The sequence below is a fragment of the Strix uralensis genome, chromosome 27 (assembly GCF_047716275.1).
Source record: "Strix uralensis isolate ZFMK-TIS-50842 chromosome 27, bStrUra1, whole genome shotgun sequence".
Lineage (NCBI taxonomy): Eukaryota > Metazoa > Chordata > Aves > Strigiformes > Strigidae > Strix > Strix uralensis.
In genome coordinates, this window is record NC_133998.1 from 4,887,767 (window position 1) to 4,908,117 (window position 20,351).

Consider the following 20,351-nt stretch of genomic DNA (forward strand, 5'->3'; position numbering starts at 1 on the left):
CAGAAAGAAGGGGAGTTCATCTTCATTAAGTGATCTCTCAACACTGGCCCAGTCTGTTGCCATGAATCAGGTACTGATGCTATTGTACATATTTATACCTAATTATCCTTGTTTATAAATATTAAAGATTTGTGAATAACTGGCTATAGTGTGTTCCATATGCTTGTGTTCCTTTCAGGTTGATTTTTTGGCTTGATATCAATGTAAAAAAATTTCATTAGCAAATATTATACAACAGTTTGAAAACTTGATTTTTAATAAATTAAAAAGCATTAAATATACTTTGATCTTATATTAGTAAGCTGATATCTATTGGGTAAAGTGTCTTGTCTTGAAGTAAACCTTTTTTCACCGTTCTAGTTTTTTAAAAACCATTTAAATAATCTATTTCACTCAATATGTAGTTTTTTGACTCATTCTCTCTACTGTAGCAATCACCAGATACAATAGAAGAAGAAAAAGGCAACAAGAAATATCCTGTGCAAAAGAAGCCCAGTGACCTCTTACCTACCTCGGATGCAGTTGTTTCCATGCAGCCAGCAAGTCAGCAAATAGATGCCAAGTATGTATTCTGTGTGTGATGGCCCTGCCTTTAAGAAAATGAAAAAAGGAGATTTTCCCCCGGTACTTGAATTGGGCATCTTGAGACATGTGTTAATGTCAGCTTCATGAGTGGCTGTGTTGCTGCTTCGTGTTGATGTAAGCATGATATCTGACCCTGTCGAGGAACAGATTCTCTGCTTCTTGCATAACACTTGTCTTTGAACTGGTTCTTTTTAACTCAAGAACCACCATACAGGCTGAGATCAAAGATTCATCTGGACTGAAAATAAGACACCAAGAGAAAAGTTCAAGAACCTGGCAAGCATGTAATGCTGTTTCCCTGGCCTGCTCCTCCAGCTTCTGGTGTTCTGCAACTCAGGAGCTTCCTCAGCCAGAAATGATGTTTTGATATGTGATGTTTTGTGTCTCTGTATTGAAGGTAGTGCTCTAATCTAGTAAATAGCAGAATGTTTAGATATACTTTGTCTTTCCTTTTTTCTGCTACTCGGCTTTTCTGCAGGTTGGACTTTAGAGGAAATAAGCACAATAGAGGTTAATCCTATTGTGGGTGTTCGCTGTACTGTTAAAAGAGCCTTTTCTTGTAGGAGAGCCAGCTTCCATTACTAATGTGACAAACTTGTTTCTGCTTTTATGTTCAGGTCTGCTTTTAAAAGTCCTTTGCGTAGACTTTTGGGGAAAAAGCCAGACAAGAAAATTTCAAAGGAGAGTCCTGATGTTATTGAGGAAGGAGATGGCCTCTCCCTTGTATCTTGTGTGCTCTTTCCAGAAACAGGGGGAACCCAGAAAGTTTCAGAGGGTGAGTTTCTGTGACTTAATCCTCAGCTTGGTAACATCCATCTTTTCTGTAATGTTTTGCATGGAAACAAATACTGCAGAATTCAGTCATCCTGCTTTAATATACAAATTAATTTCTTTCCCAGCTTCTTCTGGACAGCCAAGTCGCCTTCAGGCAGGGGAGCGCCATGTGAAAGAGAGCAGTAAAACAAAGAAGAACCGTACTATAAAGATCAGCAAGATCTCAAGTGTGTCTCAGAATTGGCGAGCTTCCATGGTTCGTGAGATTGCAAATGCCAATGAACTGAAACATCTTGATGAGTTCCTCCTAAACAAGGTAAAAGGCACTCAACTGATAAAATTCAGGTCTGTGTTCACTCTTTGTGTGGTTTTAAAGACTACTTTTCTAGGTCCGAGTTTATATTATGATTTAAAGCAAAGGGGAGTTGATTTGATAGCTTGACCAACTTAGGTCTGTATTAAGGCCCTTCCTATTCCCTTCTTTAAGTCTCTGAATGCTTCGTGTTACATTAAATACTCGTGGCGTTCATGTTAGTTCTTCGTTTGTTTACAAACAAGTGGGCAGCAAGAGTTGTAAGGAAATGGAGTTCTCTAGAGCCTACCTACCTGACTCTCCTATTTGGTATCATCATCACAGTGCATTAAGAATGTTGCTTTAAACAATTGGAATGGTTGTAGATGACTAAGCCCAGTGACTGAAGCTTAACACTGGTTGAATGTTCTTGTTTTAATGAGACTTGATGTGGATGTATTCGCCTTCTAGATCAATGACTTGCGCTCCCAGAAGTCTGGTGTTGAATGTTTGTTTTTTGAAGCCACAGAGAAGTTTAGAGGAAATATCAAGACCATGTACTCTGCTCCTGTAAGTAGTAAGTCTCAATAAAGTGAAAAGTTGGTAGGTAATAAATGAATTGAGTGTGCAGTTTAAATGCTTGACCTACAGCTCTTTAACAAAGCAATTCTTAGCATAGAATTCAAAGCTGAATGTTAGACTTGAAAGAGAACATTTTACAGTTCTGCTGTAATCTTAAGCAGACTGGTTTGTTTTCCTTTTCTCATTCACTCAGACATAACTTATTTTTAGGAATGGATGGATTTTGCTGTCTTCAGCCTCTTAATGTTGCTGTGTTTAAACACCGGAGAGAGATGCCAACAGCTTTTCCAATATTCTTCTGACACGGCCTTGTCTCAGCCAAGTGCCCTTCTACAGTGTAGTGGGGAAGTGAGCTAACTTGTTTCTGTCGTGGGCTGTTATCTTTTACTCTAACCATGAGCATGCTTTCTCACCTCTGAACTTAAACACATAAAAATATGAAACTGTCTCAACAGTATCCAAAAAGACTTGTCTTCTGAATATTTTTTTCTCTAGAATGGGCAAATCCATGTTGGCTACAAAGATCTGGTGGAAAATTACCAGCTTCTAGTTACAAATCTGGCCAAAAAAAGGGAAGAGAAAGAAGTCAAACTGGTTTTAAATCTCTTCCAATCCCTTCTGGATGAATTCATCAGAGGATATACAAAAAAAGAGGAATCTGAGCAGCCCAAGGTATAAAACTTACTCTGTTACTGGCTTACGGGATGATTAAACAATTTCACTCTCCTAGGATAAAACCTGTGTTACCTCAGAAACCTTTTCCATATCATTCTTAATTATTTGGGAAACACCTTCCATACACAAATCATGTGTATAACAGACTCCGAATGCTGATACACCTTTTTGGAGTTGTTCATTATTTAAGTTAATATTTTCAGAATCTTACAAGTGTTTGCCCATTTTCTTCAGTGAAAACTTAGGAGTTCTCTGAAGGTTTTAGAGATGGAATTGCTTTGTCATCAGGCAGTGAGCTCAGTTGATTTTTAGGAAGTTGACAGCATGAGCTCAGACAACTCATACCAAGCTGAAGCTGCAGAATGGTGTCTCAAATGTCTGGAGGTGAAGTAGTCTGGGAAACTGAATAGGAAAAAAAGGGGAATGGAATGTCTGAATTTCAAAGGCTAATGCCAGTTCTGTATTCCACTGCAGCAAACCAAAGCCCAGAAGAAGAAACGAAAACAAGATCGTGCAGTAAGTTTTTTTTTGGGTTTGTTTTTTTTTTTTTCAGTAATCTAAGTCCTCAGCTGCACTCACAGAACACAGAGAAAAACACTCTTGGAAGAGCTTGAGTTTGTACTGAAGTTCTGTTTTGTTTTGCATGCTAAATCACTTCTTTTGTGAAGACTTGACACAATATAAAACTCTTTTCCATAAATGAAAGATCTTGCTTATGCAGTGATAGGTGGTACTCTAGCATTTTCTTGCTTGTCCATAGCATCTTTTAGAACCTAATGGCTTTCTCAATCATGGGACTATTTCAAGGAAAACTACTACTAAATACTAATAACAAACTGTAGCTAATGTATTGCACTGATGAACTTTAACCAAGGCAGCAAGTCAATTATGAAATGATCCCAGAAACCCAACTGCCTTAACATAGGGTGAAATTAGGTTTCAAGGTCAAAGCTGTCAGCTGTAATTGTAAAATAAAAGTGGAAAATATAAGATATTTTAGTAAAAATAATAATAATATAAAAAGGAAAAAAAATTCCATTAGTTTCTTCCTGTCTCCCACCAGATTGAAGAACACAATGGCCACGTATTCACAAACTACCAAGTGAGCATACGGCAATCGTGTGAGCACTGCTCATCCTACATCTGGCCCATGGAAAAGGCCTGTCTCTGCAGTGGTAAGTGAAAACATCTCACTCTTGCCACTTAGTTTACAATATGTGCAGATTGCTTGTGACTTTGGCTGGTACAGATGGTGCTTAGTGAACACTACACGCAGGTTATATAGTAAGTGAATAGGACAAGATGCTTAGCATTTTCATGTGATTTGGAATGTTTGTAACAATTGCTTTTCTCTCTAGTTTGCAAGTTGACTTGTCACAAGAAATGCATGTCAAAAATCCAGAGCAGCTGTACATCCTGTGGAAAAAAGGTAAGAACCGTAGATCGGGGATGTGGTACTGTGATACCATAAGTGATGCATGCAAAATGTTGCTGCTTTTTCTCAGCAAATGAACAGTGGATGTCCAGGCGCTGAATAAAAATTGCTTAAACAGTTTGCTTCTCTGTCTGCATATAGTCAGAGTCAGGCCCTGCAGTTGCGGAAACAGAACATTCTTCTAAAAGGTGATACTTGAGCTAATTTGGGAACTCTTCCTTTAGAGCATGTGTGCTGTGTTGGACAAAACTGTTAAAGAAATCCTTCAGTGTGTACCATAAAGTTTCTTTATTGCTGCAGCTCAGGAAATCTGTCTTGTGATCAAAGGCTTGTAGCAAGCTGGAATAAAACACTCTGCTTTTGTTTCTGGAAGCATAAGCTAACTGTAGCATGAAACAGTGGAATTTTCTAGCTTGGGAACAAGTATTCACAGTGCTTGACCTGTATCAATTCCAGAATGAGCAGGATGCAGAACCACGTCATTTTGGAGTGTGTGTGAGTTCCCTGACCAGTGAGAGAAATTCAGTCCCCATTGTCATGGAGAAGTTGCTAGAGTATGTGGAGATGCACGGCCTCTACACAGAAGGCATTTACAGGAAATCAGGATCAGCAAATCGTATGAAGGAGCTGAAACAGTTGCTGCAAGCAGGTCAGGCAATGTTGTCCACCCTTTTGACTTCCTTGCATAATATCAGTTTTCCCTACAATTCTCTTCTATCTGAAAGTATCTGCTACTTGTAGTGTTTTTAAAAAAAGCTATTTGGTGGACATGCAGGCTATATTATTTTTGTTGGCTGGAAAAAGCTGCTTAGTACTTATAAGTGACTATCAGCAGACTTTTTTTCCTTCTGAATTGCCACCGCTTCTGTGAGCAGGAGATCTGAGTGTTTCTAATCTTACGTCTTTGGGGTCCCATCATGTACATCAAAGGAATGAACTGCTCAAAATAAAACACTTCTTTTCAGATCCAAACTCAGTGAAACTGGAGAATTACCCTATTCACACTATTACGGGCATCCTTAAGCAATGGCTACGGGAATTACCAGATCCACTAATGACATCTGCGCAATACAATGATTTTCTCCGAGCTGTAGGTAGGTTTTAGAAATGTTCAAACTACGACAAACAGTTGGTAAATGAAATGACTGTTTGCCTTCTAGAAATTTAATCTCTATCTGTTGCAGACAGTTTGAGATAACATCAGTAAGTGCTTGGTGGCTTTCCACAAGCGTTGCACAGCAATTACGATCTTGTGCTTTCTCCCCTTGTGCAGAACTACCAGAAAAACAGGAGCAACTCTGTGCCATTTACAGTGTTCTTGAACAGCTTCCTCAAGCAAATCATAATACCTTGGAGCGACTCATCTTCCATCTGGTCAAGTAATGAGTTTAATTACTTCATTTGGAGACAAACTCCGTGTGACTTTTCTTGAGTCCCTCTTGGAAGTTTTCTGAAATCCTAAACCCCTTGAGTGTCAGTGTAGGGATTGCTGCTGGTTTAGAAATGAAAGAATTGAAGGTGATAGTTGTGCTTAAAGACAGACGCATGCTTACTTCTACCATCTGGTGTGTTTGTATCAAATCAGTAAGAACAGGTAGATGTGAAAGGCTTGGTGAGTCATCTGAACTCCAGGATTTGTATGGCTGGGCACACAGTGAGCTGAACGTGGTAGTGCACTCAGTAGGGACTGCATAAGGATTATAAAAGCTTGCACGTGTGCTAGTCTTGGGAGCAGGGATAAATGGGGCTGGTAAAGGGGCTGCTCTTATCCAAGGAACTTGTTCAGACGGCCACTTGGAAGATTCTCATAGGGAAAAGGGATTTTTAAAGAGGAAGCACTGAATCACCAGACGTGCTTCGAGAGGCTACCAAACTAGCTTAACCTGGGTGGCTTCCTGTTCCTTTTTCTGATGCATGAAACTTTGTCTACTTAGCACATGTGAAACAATTTTAAAACTTCTTTGAACTGTTGTACATACCTAGTACCCTAGAGGCCTCCTTACATGTTATTTGGAAACTCTGACAAAGTTTAATCAGATTGTAGAAAGGTGAGCTTAAAAAAATCTTTTTTTGTTTTGAACATTGAATTTCAGAGTGGCTTTGATAGAAGATGTCAACCGTATGTCACCCAATGCCTTGGCCATTGTTTTTGCTCCGTGCCTCTTGCGTTGTCCTGATACCTCTGACCCTTTAACCAGCATGAAGGATGTTTCAAAAACAACCATGTAAGTCTTAGTAGTCTGCTGCAATGTAGTACTTTGAAATATGATGGAAGGCCAGTACTACTACCTGCATTTGTTACAACCTTATTCATATCAAGCTGAGAAACTGAGGGTTAAGAGTTGCTCAATTCTGGCTCTGCCAGTGCTGCCAGTTTACATGCCCTTCTCTGAGACCTTCCACCTGTCTCAAGTTTACAAAGCATGAAGTAGGATGACTTAAATCTTAAATACCACGTTTGTATTTTACTTCAAGATACTATTTTGGTGGGATTGTACACTAATATATATTTTCCTGAGATACAGGCCAAACTAAACAGTAGGATATGGAATTAAACTGTCTCCTGCATGCTTGGAAACCCCTGATAATTTCTTCTACATTGTTTCTTGAATTAAAGAAGGTTCTGTCCTTGATCCTCTGTGTTCTCCTGACCCTCCAGCAGCTCTGACTCTCTGAACGTCCCTCACCATCCTTGCTGCATGGCTGGCCTTGCATCTGCCTCCAATGAAAACAGAGTTTGAAAAATGACAGCTTTTTGTAAATTTTACTGACCCATGGGGCCGTAGAGGTGAAAAGGGCAGTTGCAGGCTCATTACGTATCTGCCAGCCTGTGCCAGCACAGAGAAGACAGGTAGAAGAAGCCGTTAGTAGTCATGGTAATGTCTGTTTGCTCACTATTGTGTACAGTCAGCGGCTCTGGTGCCGCTAGGAAGATGATGTGCCTCTCACAGCCTGTCCTGTTTGGCTCGCTGTGTTGGACTCTTCACCCCATTACCGTGCAGCATTACCCATTCTGGGGTGTGCACTGGGACACCGCAGCTGCGTGTCAGCCACGTGTGCACGTGGCAAACATCCCCGAGCCAGGGTCTCAGCCCACCATGGTGGTCCCCAGAGCTTTGATAGTATGAGGCTGCTCAATAAACTCTTGCACTTTTGTCCAGGTGTGTAGAGATGCTCATAAAAGAACAGATAAGGAAGTACAAGATAAAAATGGATGAAATAAATCAGCTGGAAGCTGCTGAGAGCATTGCTTTTCGACGACTCTCCTTGCTTCGGCAGAATACGGTAAGTGTTGAGATAAACCACAGAACCACACCATCCAGCACAAAGCATCCACCAATTTCTTGGGAAGGGATGTGCTACTTATTTATCCCATCCAGTAAGTCAAAGATCAATTGCAAGATAAGAAGAAAAGGGATTTGGGCTTGCCCAAAGCTGTAGATAGGAACTAAATATACAGCTGCACTGGAGTCTGTTTGATAAATGAAAGGTGCAGGGGTGGGAATCTGCTCTTGTAGTGGTCAAAATCTATTCCCATATAATTCAATCAGTGAAACTAAGATTGCTGAGTCTCTTACCTGGCAAAGCATTCCTTCACTCCAGAAATGGATGTTGGACAAAAATATACTGCGTTCTATAAGGGCGGATACACTTTTTCTTTTTTGTTGTACTGATTAAAACAAACCAAACTCTGTCTGATCAGAAGCTGCATATAGTGAATTTGGTCTTCATTTGTCTCTAGCTCTGGCCTGTAAAACTTGGGTTTTCTTCCCCTTATGAGGGGATGCTGGTACGTACACTGCCCGTGTTAAAGAATGCATGTGGTTTTTTTTCTTATGGTACTATTGCATGACTAAAATACTAAATGTATTGTAACTTGGTTTTAAATACTCTTTTGAACAATCAAGACTGCATGTATTGGTGCAACTTTCTCCCCAGACTGCATGCAGGGCTGCTGACCTGTTCTGTCATGACTCTGTTTTATACACATTCTGAATGTAGCTTGTATTGGATGTAGTAATACTTATAAATGACTACTAAAACTAAGGCTGGAAAATCAAATTACTATGCTTCAAAAAAGGTAACAAAACCCCAGAAATCAGGTGAATAGAAACATTTCTATTTTTGAAACATTTGTGTGGATAACTAACAGCTCTTCATCAGTTCCATCAGCTTTTCATTTGGCCTACTCATTTGTCTTCCACCTTGCAACTAGTAGACAGTCAAGACTTGTATAACTGCTTATGACTGAGAAGTGTTACACACAAATTTATCTTGCAGAGTAAAAGCTCACAGGTGAGAGGAAATGACAGTGGCAACTCAGAACTGGACTCACTGCATGAAGAAGAGGAAGTTTCTGAAGCCGACAACCGAGAAAAGGAGATTCTCATTGATCGCATACAGTCAATAAAAGAAGAAAAGTAAGTCACCCTTTATCTCTGTAGGTCATGCCCTTAGCTGTTGGAGGTAATACAGATAGTAGAGCAGTATACCTGTTGTCCACAATGTCTAGTTGATTTTGTTCTGTAGGCCTTTATGAAGGTGAAAAGGAAAATACAAAGGACTAGCTGAGAGAAAATACCATGAGACTACATGCAGGAAGGATTTTATCTGAATATGAGCTGCATAAAGTTGCTCATATTGGAGACATTGTCCTTCTAGAGTGCTACAATCTCTGTTTTGATGTAGGGAAGATATAACTTACCGGTTACCTGAGCTTGATCAGCGAGGCTCTGATGAGGAAAATGTAGACTCTGAGACCTCAGCAAGCACAGAGAGCCTGCTTGAAGATAGAACAGGACGGATGGATACCGAAGGTCAGTATTAAGGTAGTGTGTATTTTTTTTTATTCTACATCTTCCACTGCATACAGCCAGGTGACCAGATGTTATCTCGTCACCAGTTGCTTGTATCAAGTTACATTTTTATGCATGCTTTCAGTATCTAAGTTATCTTGTTTCTTTAAAGCAATTATTGGATTACACTGCCGTGCTCAGAGCTCCAGTATGCCTGCCAAAGACATTTGCAAAGTGCCTTCTCTTTTGCAAACCTCTTCACATTCTTCCTTTGCATCCCTGGCTTCAAGACACAGATCATCTTTAACGCTGCCCAAGATTAAAATGCCCCGTCGAACTCCAGTGATGCCAACAGCAAATATAAAACTTCCTCCTGGGATTATCAAATGTACAGAATCCCAGGGCAGGATTTCAGCTAACGAAGAGTCACAAATAACGGTGAGACGAAGGGAGCAGCCAGCAAGGCGAACTGATAAAATCCACTCTGTATACGTTGCACAAGGGTCTGCAACGGCCCACGCTCAGGAACTCTTGGATGAATACGAACCAACAGCAAAAGTAAAACGGAGGTTTTCAGACCCTTACTCTCACATTCCCTGTATAGAGAAGTGAAATACTTAAGCTGTCTGGACTTTTTTTGAAGTTGACTGCAGCTTTGGCTTTAACCCTTTAACGTCTGTGAACTCGTTCACGTTCTTTTAAGTGGCTGCTGGGAAGGCAGCCTGCAAATGACAGTACTGTAAGGGTTAAGCAAGGTTGCTTAAAACAAATATTCTTCACTTTAAATTAAAACCCTGCAAAGAAAGTAGAACACAAAACTTACGTTGAGTAAAAGACATGGGTTGAGTGTACAGGATTAAAAAATGTCCCCTGATTCTGCTGCCATGCCTTTTTCCATTTGCCTTAGAATGGACTCTGATGGGACCAACAGTGAGTCTGGGTCAATGTGTGTTGCCTTAAGTTTTTTTATGTTTTTATGACAACTTTGTGTGGTTTACAGAACTGTTAATGTTGTAATAGCCTTAACTGAGACCAAAATATATAAAAACGTTTATTAATACATTGCACTTTTTAAAAATACATGTGTTGGTTTATCAATGTCTGTCTTGTCTAATGAAGAATTTATTCTGAAGAAAGCCTTTAATCGGAATCACCTGTCTTTAGAAGTACTTTATAAAGCTCGGGGAAAGCTCTCTGCACAGAGGAAGCGCTAACCACAAGCCCTGGGCTGTCACCTCGGAGCATTTTTGGTGCTCTTGGGGCAAATGTACAATGCAACACGGAGCCATAGGGCTGGATGCTTGTGCTGTGTGGAGCTGCCTCATCCTCCCCAGGCTTCACATCCGTGCAGTGAAACCCCTGAGGGCGAGGTGCGATCACACGTAAAACATTTTGAGCAGAATTGGTCTGAAACCCTGGTCTGTCAGCCCTGCTCTATGTTGAAGTGAGGGAAGAGCACAGCTCAGGCGTTCTCAGTCCTCAGCCTCCGGGGCTCTGGCGATGCCGCCACAGTCGCCCCTACCAGCAGCCATCTCTGTGGACATGCGTGGGGTTTGTTGGTTTGGTTTTGGGGCGTTGTTTTTACATAAAACGGCGCCCAGAGCGCAGCGCTGTAAAAGCCGCCCGGCCCGCCCACCGCCTCCCGCCCCTCCCTGCTCCCCGCCCCAAGATGGCGCCCGCCGCCCGGAAGCGGCCCTGAGGCAGCTTCCGCTATCGACCGTCCGCCATGGCCGCGACGCGCCTGGAGCTGAACCTGATGCGGCTCCTGAGCCGGTGCGAGGCGCTGGCGGCGGAGCGGCGGGACCCCGAGGAGTGGCGGCTGGAGAAGGTGAGGCGCGGCGCGGCCTTGGGGGGGCGAGCTCCGCGGGGGGAGGCCGGCCGGGAAAAGCGTGGGAGCCTCCTGCCCCTCAGTCCCCGCAGCAGCGCGGTTCGGCTCCTCGAAATAAACTGAGGCAGTGAGTGCTGTGGGGTGTTAAAACTCCAACCTCCCTCTTAGCCATGCAGCAGCCTCCGCGAGACAGAATATTTCTCCTTAATGCTGTCGCTTAAAGGCTTTTTTTCCCTCAGTATGTGGCCGCTCTTGAAGACATGCTCCGAGAGCTGAAGAAGCAGTCCAGGTGAGTGCTCTGAAATCCTGGGGCGGGCAGGTGCCTTCTGTGGTTTCGTTAGCGTCTTACCTGTAAGACAGACAAAACCCCCAAACACCACAGTAGTGTTTACACTTCTCTGTGGAAATACCTGTCGGTGAGGCAGAAACTGCCCGCCAAGCAGCTACGACACAGTCCTGCGAGGAGCTGGGCAGCTCTCATGTTCTCGGCCACATTTCCCTGCGTGTCAGCCTTGGCCCTGGGCAGTGCCCCTGCCCCAAGCTGTCAGTGCCTTGGAAAAGGTGATTACAGGGGGTGGCAAGCATGAGGCTACTTCTGCTAGATGCTTCTTTGAAGAACCATGTGTTAGGTTTTTTATTCTATTTTAACTGCACACAGAAAATACTGATGACTTCTGGTTTTCATGTTACTGTTTTTCAATTCCAATAGCAAGCCAGCCCCAGAACTGCTGAATGAATACTCTCGGAAAGTGGACTTCCTAAAGGGACTTTTAGAAGCTGAAAAATTGGTAAGATCTACCAGTTCAGCTTGAAAAGACTTAGGAGTTTTCTGCTTATATTTGCCTTATTGCCTGGTTCCTATGTTTGCTTTTATCTGATGTCTCAAAATAACACTTGTTAAATCTTATCAGGTAGTTCTTGTAAAAACATGAATAAATATATTGGATTTCCACGTTTTGTTGAAAGGGGGTATTTTGTGAGATCTGAAACTTGTTTCATCCTTTTCAAAAGCAAAGTACATCTTGTCTACATCCTTCTCACTTCTTTGATGTGAGATACAGGGGCGGGTACTGTCCTTTAGGACCATGTGCATCTGGAGAGCTATGAAATGGCAATAAGCTGTACTGCACTACAGTCAGTGTCATTGTTCAGACTGACTTCGCTGTTCGGTGGGAAGCAGCTGTGGAAGTGCTCCCTGCCTCCTTGCTGGTCACACACCCAGGTGGCCTCTCACTGCAGAATGGGACATTCATGACTTTTCATTGCTTCTTCCCACTCACAGTCTTCATCAACTGAAAAGGCTCTGGCAAATCAGTTCTTGGCCCCTGGACGTACCCCTACAACAACCAAAGAGAGAACCCCAGCTACTAAAACAGTTCATCTGCAGACAAAGGCTCGTTGCACAGGCAAGATGAGGAGTGAGCTGCTTGGTACAGTATGTTTTGGTGCTGCTGCTTCTTTACTGCTACTTTATGGGTTGTCTCTTGTTGCATTCAGCTGCCTTATGCAGCTGTGCCTCAGATGTGTCCCAAGCTGGGTGGGAGTCATCTTTTTCTAGTTTGGATAGTCTAAATACTGGGCACAGGCACTCTGCTAGGCCTGGAGGACTGTCTTTTGTCACTGGCCCTTTGTAATCTTCTGTTTTGTTTCTCTTTCCACCTCCCAGGACCCCTTGGCTATCGATGGTAAGTTTAATCTGTTGTTTTCTCTAACTTTAGTTAACCTGAGTCTTGCAGGGAGAGAAAGAGGAAGGTCAGGTGTTTGAGATTGGCCAAAATATACTTTTAATTTAACAGCTCACTTCTTTTCAAGATAGCAGACTTTAGAAACAAACAAAACCAAAAACCCTAACAGATGAAAGCCTAAGTGTGGTTAGCAGTATGGTAGCAGGGACTTGCAGGAACCTCCTTTTCTAGAATTTATACAGAGACATTCTAATTATAGAATTAACAGGGACAATTTACCTTTATTGTTGCTCCTGTTCTCTTCTGCTCTGAGCAAATAATGTGATTTGAGGTGCTTAGAGTAAGCGTTGTTCAATTCCTCTTAAATATACAACTATGTTAGTCATGTAGGGAACTGGTAGGAATTAATCTGTGGTTTCCATAGCTACTGTTGCAGTGGCTGGAGCTAGGCCAATCTAACGTGTCCTGAAAGAGAACACCAAGACACATGGGCTTAAACCATGCCCTCGGGGATATGATTCATCTGGGTTTTTTTCTTTCAACCATACTTTGGATGTTGAGTGTTGTCTTTTCCCTGTGGGAAGCGGGTAGGCATTTGAAATCCGTAGTCCTTGGGTAAAGGGCCGAGTAACATTTGGACATCTGAAAGATGATTGTGTGGGACTTTATAACACGCTAAAAGACAAATTTGACTCTTTTTCCAGATTCTGAGGAGTTAAACATAAGGAAGCGGAAGTAAGTAAAAATTTCTCATTCGGATGAATTGGGAACACTTGGGAACTGCTTTCCTAACCACCTTTAAATCACAGATGTGCTTCCATTTGGGTCAAGTGCCTCCTGGTCAAAATCAAAATGTAATGATTTCAGCTGACTGAACTGTTCTTGTTGTCTTGTCAGAGCTGCAGAATATGGGGAAACCTTCGCAGATTGACCCACCAGGAAGTACAAATCCCAATTTTTTTTTTCCTTATGCTCTTGCAGAGGCCTTGCATCTGATGAGAAGCAGTCAGCAGTCGAGCTGGATGCTGTGTTACAGCACCATCAGGATATGCAGGAGAAGTTAGCTGAAGAAATGCTAAGTTTGGCTCGCAGTCTCAAAAACAACACTCTGGCTGCGCAGAATGTGATAAAACAAGATAACCAGGTAGCGCATGTTAAAGTGCTAACCCCTCGATTTTGCAACCCAGAAGGTCAGAGTGCTAATATGTTAAATACTATGCCTATAACTTGATTCCAGGTCAGATTAGAGTGGGGAGACTTGTCTGCTTCTGTAGTGCAATTGAACCTTTTCTCTGTTGGAGGAAATAGCGGTCAGAACCTTCACATCTGAGTTTGAACCCATTTGTTCTCTTTGTTCCCAGACGCTCTCGCATTCTCTCAGGATGGCAGACCAGAACTTTGAGAAGCTCAAGGATGAATCTGACCGCCTTGAACAGCATGCAAAGAAATCAGTCAACTGGCTATTATGGATAATGTTAATTGTAGTTTGTTTTATATTCATCAGCATGATTCTCTTTATCAGGATTTTCCCCAAACTAAAATGATTTATTTTATTTAAAACTGCCAGAAGTGCAGCTGGAAAGCTCAGCTGGTATGGTAACTGTCAGCAACCCGTTTCTTTGCCACCTTTCATGTCCTTAAAGAGGCTGTCCAAGGCCTACCCTTGCATCTCTTTCTTGTGCAGTCACTGGATTCAGTGAAGGGTTTCACGGGGAAGGCTTTCTACGCTTGGTTGCTTTTTTTAACCTAGTGAATATTGTTGCCTGTTGAGGGAAGAACTGGGATAAAGATGGCAATTTAGGCTGAGCTGCTAACAAGTTCTTTAGTGGACAGATACAGCCCGCTGTGGCAAATGTTATGACTCTTAAAAGGTGTTTACTCAATAGGAATATAAGTAACAGTTGAAGTCTTAAAATTTTTCCTGTCTTTATAGCTTTACTGTACTGAACAAGGACCTTGCTGCCAACAGGATATTTAATTACAAAGTTCTCCCCATACAAAGCTGTAGGGTGTAGGAAGAGAACGCTGCCATTGAGTTGCTTGCCTGGCTCAGATTCAGAGTATCAACAGGTAAAACTATTCTCAGACTCAACTTTTTCCCAGATGGGTATTTGGGACTCTGGACTTTGCAGTTGTCTTCAGTTTATAGACTTTCTATAGAAGGGCTGAAGTTGTTTGCTGTTGCAATATTTGCTTCCCTTTTTGTATGTGCAAATGTTCTCACTTACTCATTGTCTGTTATGTTGGTGCTGTGGCATCAAGAAAACACTGTGACCCTGGCATGGCAGAGCTGTACACACAGTACTCCGCATGGTATAGACCTCACCTGTACAAACATTTTTTTGCTATGAGGGCAAAGGAAGCTGGTGTCTTCAAAACAGAAATAATAAAAAAAATTCAGCCTTTACCTTTTGAGAGAAGTTATTCTGGTCAAGAGTATGTCAAAATTGTATTCTTAAGAGGTCACTTAATACAGCAGAGGTGAAAAACTAGAATGAATTATTTTAAAAGCACTGCTACTGCTAGAAAGAATTAGAGCCTGCAGTAAAGCAAGGTTTGTTGTGACAGTGTAAGAACCGTTTTTAAGTGCTTCTGATAAGCTAAAAGCAAATCATTCCACATCTGTGCTGTTGTTTCTGGAGTCTTACTATGGAAAGGGTTGCTGTTCAGGTGTGTACAGTTTCCCATTGAGGACGGGAGGAGCAGCAGATGACTCCCAAGTGTTCTTTTGCCATTTCTATTCCTGTTCTGAAACACTAGATGGGGTGTTTCAGGCCGGTCTGTCGGGTGATCTCCGCAGCAGCCCCGGGGGAGAGGAAGGTGGGGGGAAGAGCTGTTTGTCACAATTGAGCTCTTATGAATATCCGACTGCTTCTTTGAACGCATCCCAAAGTAGCAGGCTCTGTTTCAGAATTGTTCTTTGTTCTTTACAAAAATAGCTGTGTTAATGAGGACAGTTCACATTTTTACACAAGGTATTTTTGTTCGTTTAACAGGATGTTTGCAATTTAGTACGCCGTTCACTTATGGATTATCAAACGAGTGATTATACTCTAAGTACAGCTTTTTCTTCTCATCTCTATGATAGTGCTTATTTTGTTCTAGCAAACTTGTTACTTACCTTGAACTTTACAGAAATGTAGAGTTGTAGCAATCCATTTATGGACATTTCTACTTTTCCCAGAAGTTTTTCTTCAACTGTAACGTTTGACATTTCTCTGTGCTTCATTAGTGAATGCTGCGTCACCAAATTATTTTTTAATTCTAATTGTTTACTACTTTTCCTGCAGGCATTTCAGTGCTGAGCTCTTCTCTTAGAGCAGAGGTTGAATGTAGTGCTGGAATGTTTTTTTGTGTGTGAGATACTGGAATGATACAACATTAATGCTTCATCGTTTATAACATTTTTCCCCTTTATTACTTGAAATAAATTTTTTCTAGCTTGCAAAAGACTTGGTGCATCACTGCAGACAAGTTTAAAGCTGAATTTTGCTATCAGCCATGTGTTGGCTATAACTTTTAGGCACTTATAAGTTAGAAGTTCAACTGGAAAAACCTCAAAGGGAACTATTGATAGCTTGCCTCCAAGAACATACCTACTCCTCCAAGTCAACAGCAATTCCTTTACAAAAGAGCCTGCTAGGAAATCAGTTCAGAAACACGTGCTATTTAACTTTTGACCGTTGACATTTCATGGGTGTTTGTTATTTTGAAGGATGAACTGCCAGAACGGAGATTGAGTCCTGTAACTACCAACACCTTTCGTGCTATCTCTCCTGACCGTTGAGCACAGTGCCTCCAGCGCTGCACTGAGCTGCTGGTTGCCTCTGACCCGGTGGAAGAATGTTACCTTCTGCCCTGGCAAACCGAATGGATTAATTGCCTCAGTGGCCAGCAATCTCCCTGCACACAATGGCTGGTTTGTCAATTGGCAGTTGGAGTCTTAACTTTTCTTGAGTTCATTTAGTAATTACAGTCATTCAAAAACACTTTGAAGATCGGTGCCAGTAGTATTTGGAATAAACAATCACTCACGGCTTTGTGACATTTCATAGATGGAGTGACAGTTTTTATTTCTGACTGAGGTATGGGTGGTGGAGGTTGCACGATCTCCTACTTTAGCCCTCAGCTCCATTTTGTAGCGTGGGGCTCTGATGTGCTTCTCTCTGCAGAATAACGATATATAGAAATAGCTTTCTGTGAGAGTTGCAAACATTGTGAAGTGAGAATTGCTTAACTTTCCCAAAAGCTTGAGAAATCCGGATGGAGAGATGTTTATCAGGCATAGGGCTGGGCCTTGGTTGGCTTCTTGGCAGACTACCTACTTTCAGACAAGGAAAAAAAAAAAAAAATCTCTTGGAGACTTCGGTCATGTCAGGCCGGTGAATGCACCGTTTCTGAGCCTGGCAGCAACAGTAGCTATGGATCAGTCTAAGCTTTTCTGGCAAATATTCTTGGTGACAGAGACTCCTTATATTATAATACTGAATGTTTAAGTGGTGTCCTTAGTCACAGCGAGATTTGTGTTTTGGAAGGATTGTTTAGGATGCACGAATGGCAGAGCAGAACGCGGTGTATGATGGCTGGGTAATCTCAGCTTGGGTTGGGTGTATGTTCCCCAGGCTTTACTTTGCAAAGCCTCCGTGGATCAAACTTCTACAGGCTGTGAGCAGCTTTCCAAAACTGTCAGCTATTCTGCCAAAAGGGGGTATCTTGTAAAAGGGTGAAAGCGATGGAGCGGACAGACCAGGGTTCTGCTCCTGTGACTGTTCACCGTGTGATACCAGGCGAGTCACCACTGTTCTGTCTCTGCTGTAAACCTGACATGAAATCTCAGAATCAGTCTTATGATTAATAGTTACAAGCATGAAAAATATTTTAACTATGATGATATAGCAGATAGGAGCAGAAAATAATAATCAAATCTCTTGCTGTACAGCAGAGTGCTGATGCCATTCTGGAGTCGTGCAGCCCAGGGCAGGGCTGGCTGGTAGCTCTTGTCCTGCTCTGCCACATTGCTGAGGCTTGGTGTGCACTCACCGTGTGTTCCCACTGCACAAGAGTGACATTAAACCCGACTTAGCTAAATCAATACCACCTGTCACATGACACTGCTGTGACATTTCTGGCATGAGCGCTACCTCCTAATAGGAGATGGAAGTGGGAAGCGGCAGCGGTTCGTGAATAATGGATCAGATATGCCTGATTTGTAGCATTTACAAGGAAAGGGCGTGTCTCCTAGCTACAGAACAAACTGGTTATCAAAACGGGAACGAGAAGTTCTGTGTCTCCAAAATGTAAAATGTGAGATAAAGCAGCCTGGAGCTTACAGTTTGCTGATGTCCCCTATGCTGCCCAGAGGGCCGTCCCTCCAAATTTGACTCCGGATCAGCAAAACCATGCATTAGTGTACAGAAATAAAAAAGAGCCAGAGAAGAGGGGGGGTTAGGGGTGGTGAGCTGTCGATCAGAACTGGTGCAGCCAGTCGGTTGCCTGCAGCACGACGTGCCCGTCCTATGTGTTAGTGACGCTGCTGCGGCCGCTCGCTCGCACGTGGCTGCTGATAGAGAACAGCATGCCTGGCAGCGGAGGTTGTGCAAACCAGGCGTGGGCTTGGCTTAGGTGTACTGTGAGAAGCTGTAGGAAAAATTGGTGGATGAGGAGGCTGGAGGGAACTGAAGGCCAGATATAGATCTGGCTGTTTCACAGCTGGGCCCCGCTTGCTAGACCCAGGTTGGGAACACTGACTGTTGTGTGGGTTTTGTAGCAATCGAGAAGAATCTAGGTTCTTTCGAGTTGAAAGTTTTGATGTTGAATTAGAACAAAAATGTTCTGACAAGGAGTGGAAAGCAAGTCCAATATTGCCTCTGCCTCCGTGACATCCAAAAACCAAACCAGAAACTGGACAAAAAAAGATAAAACAAGGCAGCGCTGCGGTAGGCCATGGAGAGCTGGGATTTCCTTTGCATCCTTCATCTCCAGTTTCTTTGAACTGCATGTGGCAGAGAGATGCCCTCTGCCATTTTCACCTTGGGCAAAGGTTGCATTTGCTAATGTAACAATAGAATTCGCCAGAAGGATCTGACAGTGTTTCCTGTTTCAACAGTAAAAAAACTGGGATTTCTGTCCTTAGCACGTAAAGTGGCCGGATCTTCATCCTCTGAGCTTTCTCCCATCGAGAAGAGAGCGGTCACTTATCGGATTTGGTGTGGACGGAAGGAAGGGTAAGAAAGGAACTTTGTCAATCCATGACGTGAAATATTTTATATTAAGAGATTTGGCAAATGGTTCTGTGTGACTCCAAACAGGATGAGATAAATTTTCCAAGGTCAGCTCTCCTGTGCTCTCAGCTTTAGGTTTAGTCACCGAGAAGTCAATTCTGTAACCTTTACAGCAACATCCTGCCAGAGATGCAGAGACTTCGCTATTGTTGGCTTCAACAGCAGCTCTTGTGCATCTTCAAAGGACAGGAGGCTGAATAATGTGCGTACCGCCTGGTGAGAAACTTGTGACCAGGAAAGTATGTTGGACAAATCAATAAAAATAGAGTGACCTGAGCAACGGGGTAACTATTCACAGAGGCAGTTACAACCTGTTGTTAGGAAAAGGCCATACTGAATGGTGGATGAAGCAGAAAGTGAGAATTCTGAGTCTCAGCTCGGTCTTCTGGCTTGCTGTGTGGCTTTGGCTCACTGAACTGGTTTTCAGCTGTGTTGTTCTTAAAACAGAATTACTACCAATGTACCTCCTCGGTGAGTCAACTGCTCTAAAGCTGCTTTTGGACACAAAGCTTTGTGTTCCTTCAGTATTTCTGGACTGATTAATTATCATAGAACTTTTATATGGCTAAAAAAAAAAAAACAACCAACAAACCAACAAATCCACCCACCCATGTGTGTTTGGTTCCGGTGTATATTTCATGAGAAATGTATTTCATTTTCAAGACACGAAGCTTTCAGCAGATGCAGCATCTCGCTGGCCGGGAAGCCGAGCCGTGTCCTCTCCACACGCAGTCGTGTCAACACAAGGCTGTGACTGTGCTCCGAGGAGCGCAGCAAACACGGATGCAGATCACGCGCCCGCACGGCTGCAGGCGGCAGGCCCTGGAGATGAGGCTTTGAAGATCCGTATCCTTGGTGCCTAAACACCTCAGTCTGTGTCTTCGTTTGTTAATTTGAGCAGGGGAAAGCTAAATGACAATGATAACCACCTCTGGGGATGGGCTGCCAGGGACTTCAGTTCTGAGCAGCGTTGATCTGGAGGAGCTGGGAGCTGATCAGGACGTCGGGACACTTAGGTTGGTTTCATGTGGAGGCCTTTGCAGGGCAGAGCACTATGACTCTGTGTTTCCACTCTCAAAAAAAAGGAAGTTTGGGACACAGCCCCTGAAATAATTTTTATTTATTTCTTTTTTTCTCCCTCACCCCTTGTGGGCTACAGCAGATCAGTGCACAGAGTGCAAAAAAAAACAGTGCGAGGTTTGGGCCCCCCAATGTTTTTTTTTTGACAATACATGTCAAAATGCTTCTTCAGGACTCGAGGCTGCGCCAGATGTGCCATGGAAAAGGAACGTAATCTGAAACAGCGTTGGGCATGATAACAACATGCCCATAGCCCTAGACTCTTTTAACCTTTATGTTTCTGTGTATTTACATTAATGAGCAAAGAATAAGGGCCTGCATTTATTTCTGTTTTTTTA

At 42.7% G+C, this 20,351-nt stretch overlaps 2 protein-coding genes across 7 annotated transcripts in view; both read left to right on the top strand.

The window, feature by feature from the left end:
• The window catches only part of MYO9B (myosin IXB), a 45,086-nt gene extending 34,845 nt beyond the window's left edge, over positions 1 to 10,241 (top strand). For 4 of the 6 annotated variants that reach the window (XM_074851568.1, XM_074851566.1, XM_074851570.1 and 1 more), the window contains 18 exons: positions 4 to 70; positions 432 to 562; positions 1,203 to 1,360; positions 1,485 to 1,675; positions 2,123 to 2,221; positions 2,729 to 2,905; positions 3,383 to 3,424; positions 3,972 to 4,083; positions 4,267 to 4,337; positions 4,800 to 4,992; positions 5,309 to 5,437; positions 5,617 to 5,722; positions 6,437 to 6,568; positions 7,505 to 7,628; positions 8,086 to 8,133; positions 8,625 to 8,764; positions 9,033 to 9,160; positions 9,312 to 10,241. In XM_074851568.1, the coding sequence (XP_074707669.1) occupies positions 4 to 70; positions 432 to 562; positions 1,203 to 1,360; positions 1,485 to 1,675; positions 2,123 to 2,221; positions 2,729 to 2,905; positions 3,383 to 3,424; positions 3,972 to 4,083; positions 4,267 to 4,337; positions 4,800 to 4,992; positions 5,309 to 5,437; positions 5,617 to 5,722; positions 6,437 to 6,568; positions 7,505 to 7,628; positions 8,086 to 8,133; positions 8,625 to 8,764; positions 9,033 to 9,160; positions 9,312 to 9,751 (2,488 nt within the window). In that variant the 3' untranslated portion in view covers positions 9,752 to 10,241. Of the gene's footprint in view, positions 1 to 3; positions 71 to 431; positions 563 to 1,202; positions 1,361 to 1,484; positions 1,676 to 2,122; positions 2,222 to 2,728; positions 2,906 to 3,382; positions 3,425 to 3,971; positions 4,084 to 4,266; positions 4,338 to 4,799; positions 4,993 to 5,308; positions 5,438 to 5,616; positions 5,723 to 6,436; positions 6,569 to 7,504; positions 7,629 to 8,085; positions 8,134 to 8,624; positions 8,765 to 9,032; positions 9,173 to 9,311 lie in introns of all 6 variants that reach the window. The other 2 variants (XM_074851571.1, XM_074851569.1) reach the window with 2 other exon arrangements.
• Positions 10,242 to 10,810: 569 nt separating this feature from the next.
• Positions 10,811 to 16,704, top strand: USE1 (unconventional SNARE in the ER 1). Its single transcript, XM_074851290.1, has 8 exons — positions 10,811 to 10,967; positions 11,207 to 11,256; positions 11,677 to 11,755; positions 12,250 to 12,402; positions 12,634 to 12,652; positions 13,357 to 13,387; positions 13,634 to 13,796; positions 14,014 to 16,704. Exons 1-8 carry the CDS (start codon positions 10,866 to 10,868, stop codon positions 14,194 to 14,196), a joined length of 780 nt encoding a protein of 259 aa, XP_074707391.1. The 5' UTR covers positions 10,811 to 10,865; the 3' UTR covers positions 14,197 to 16,704.
• The last annotated feature ends 3,647 nt before the right edge of the window (positions 16,705 to 20,351 follow it).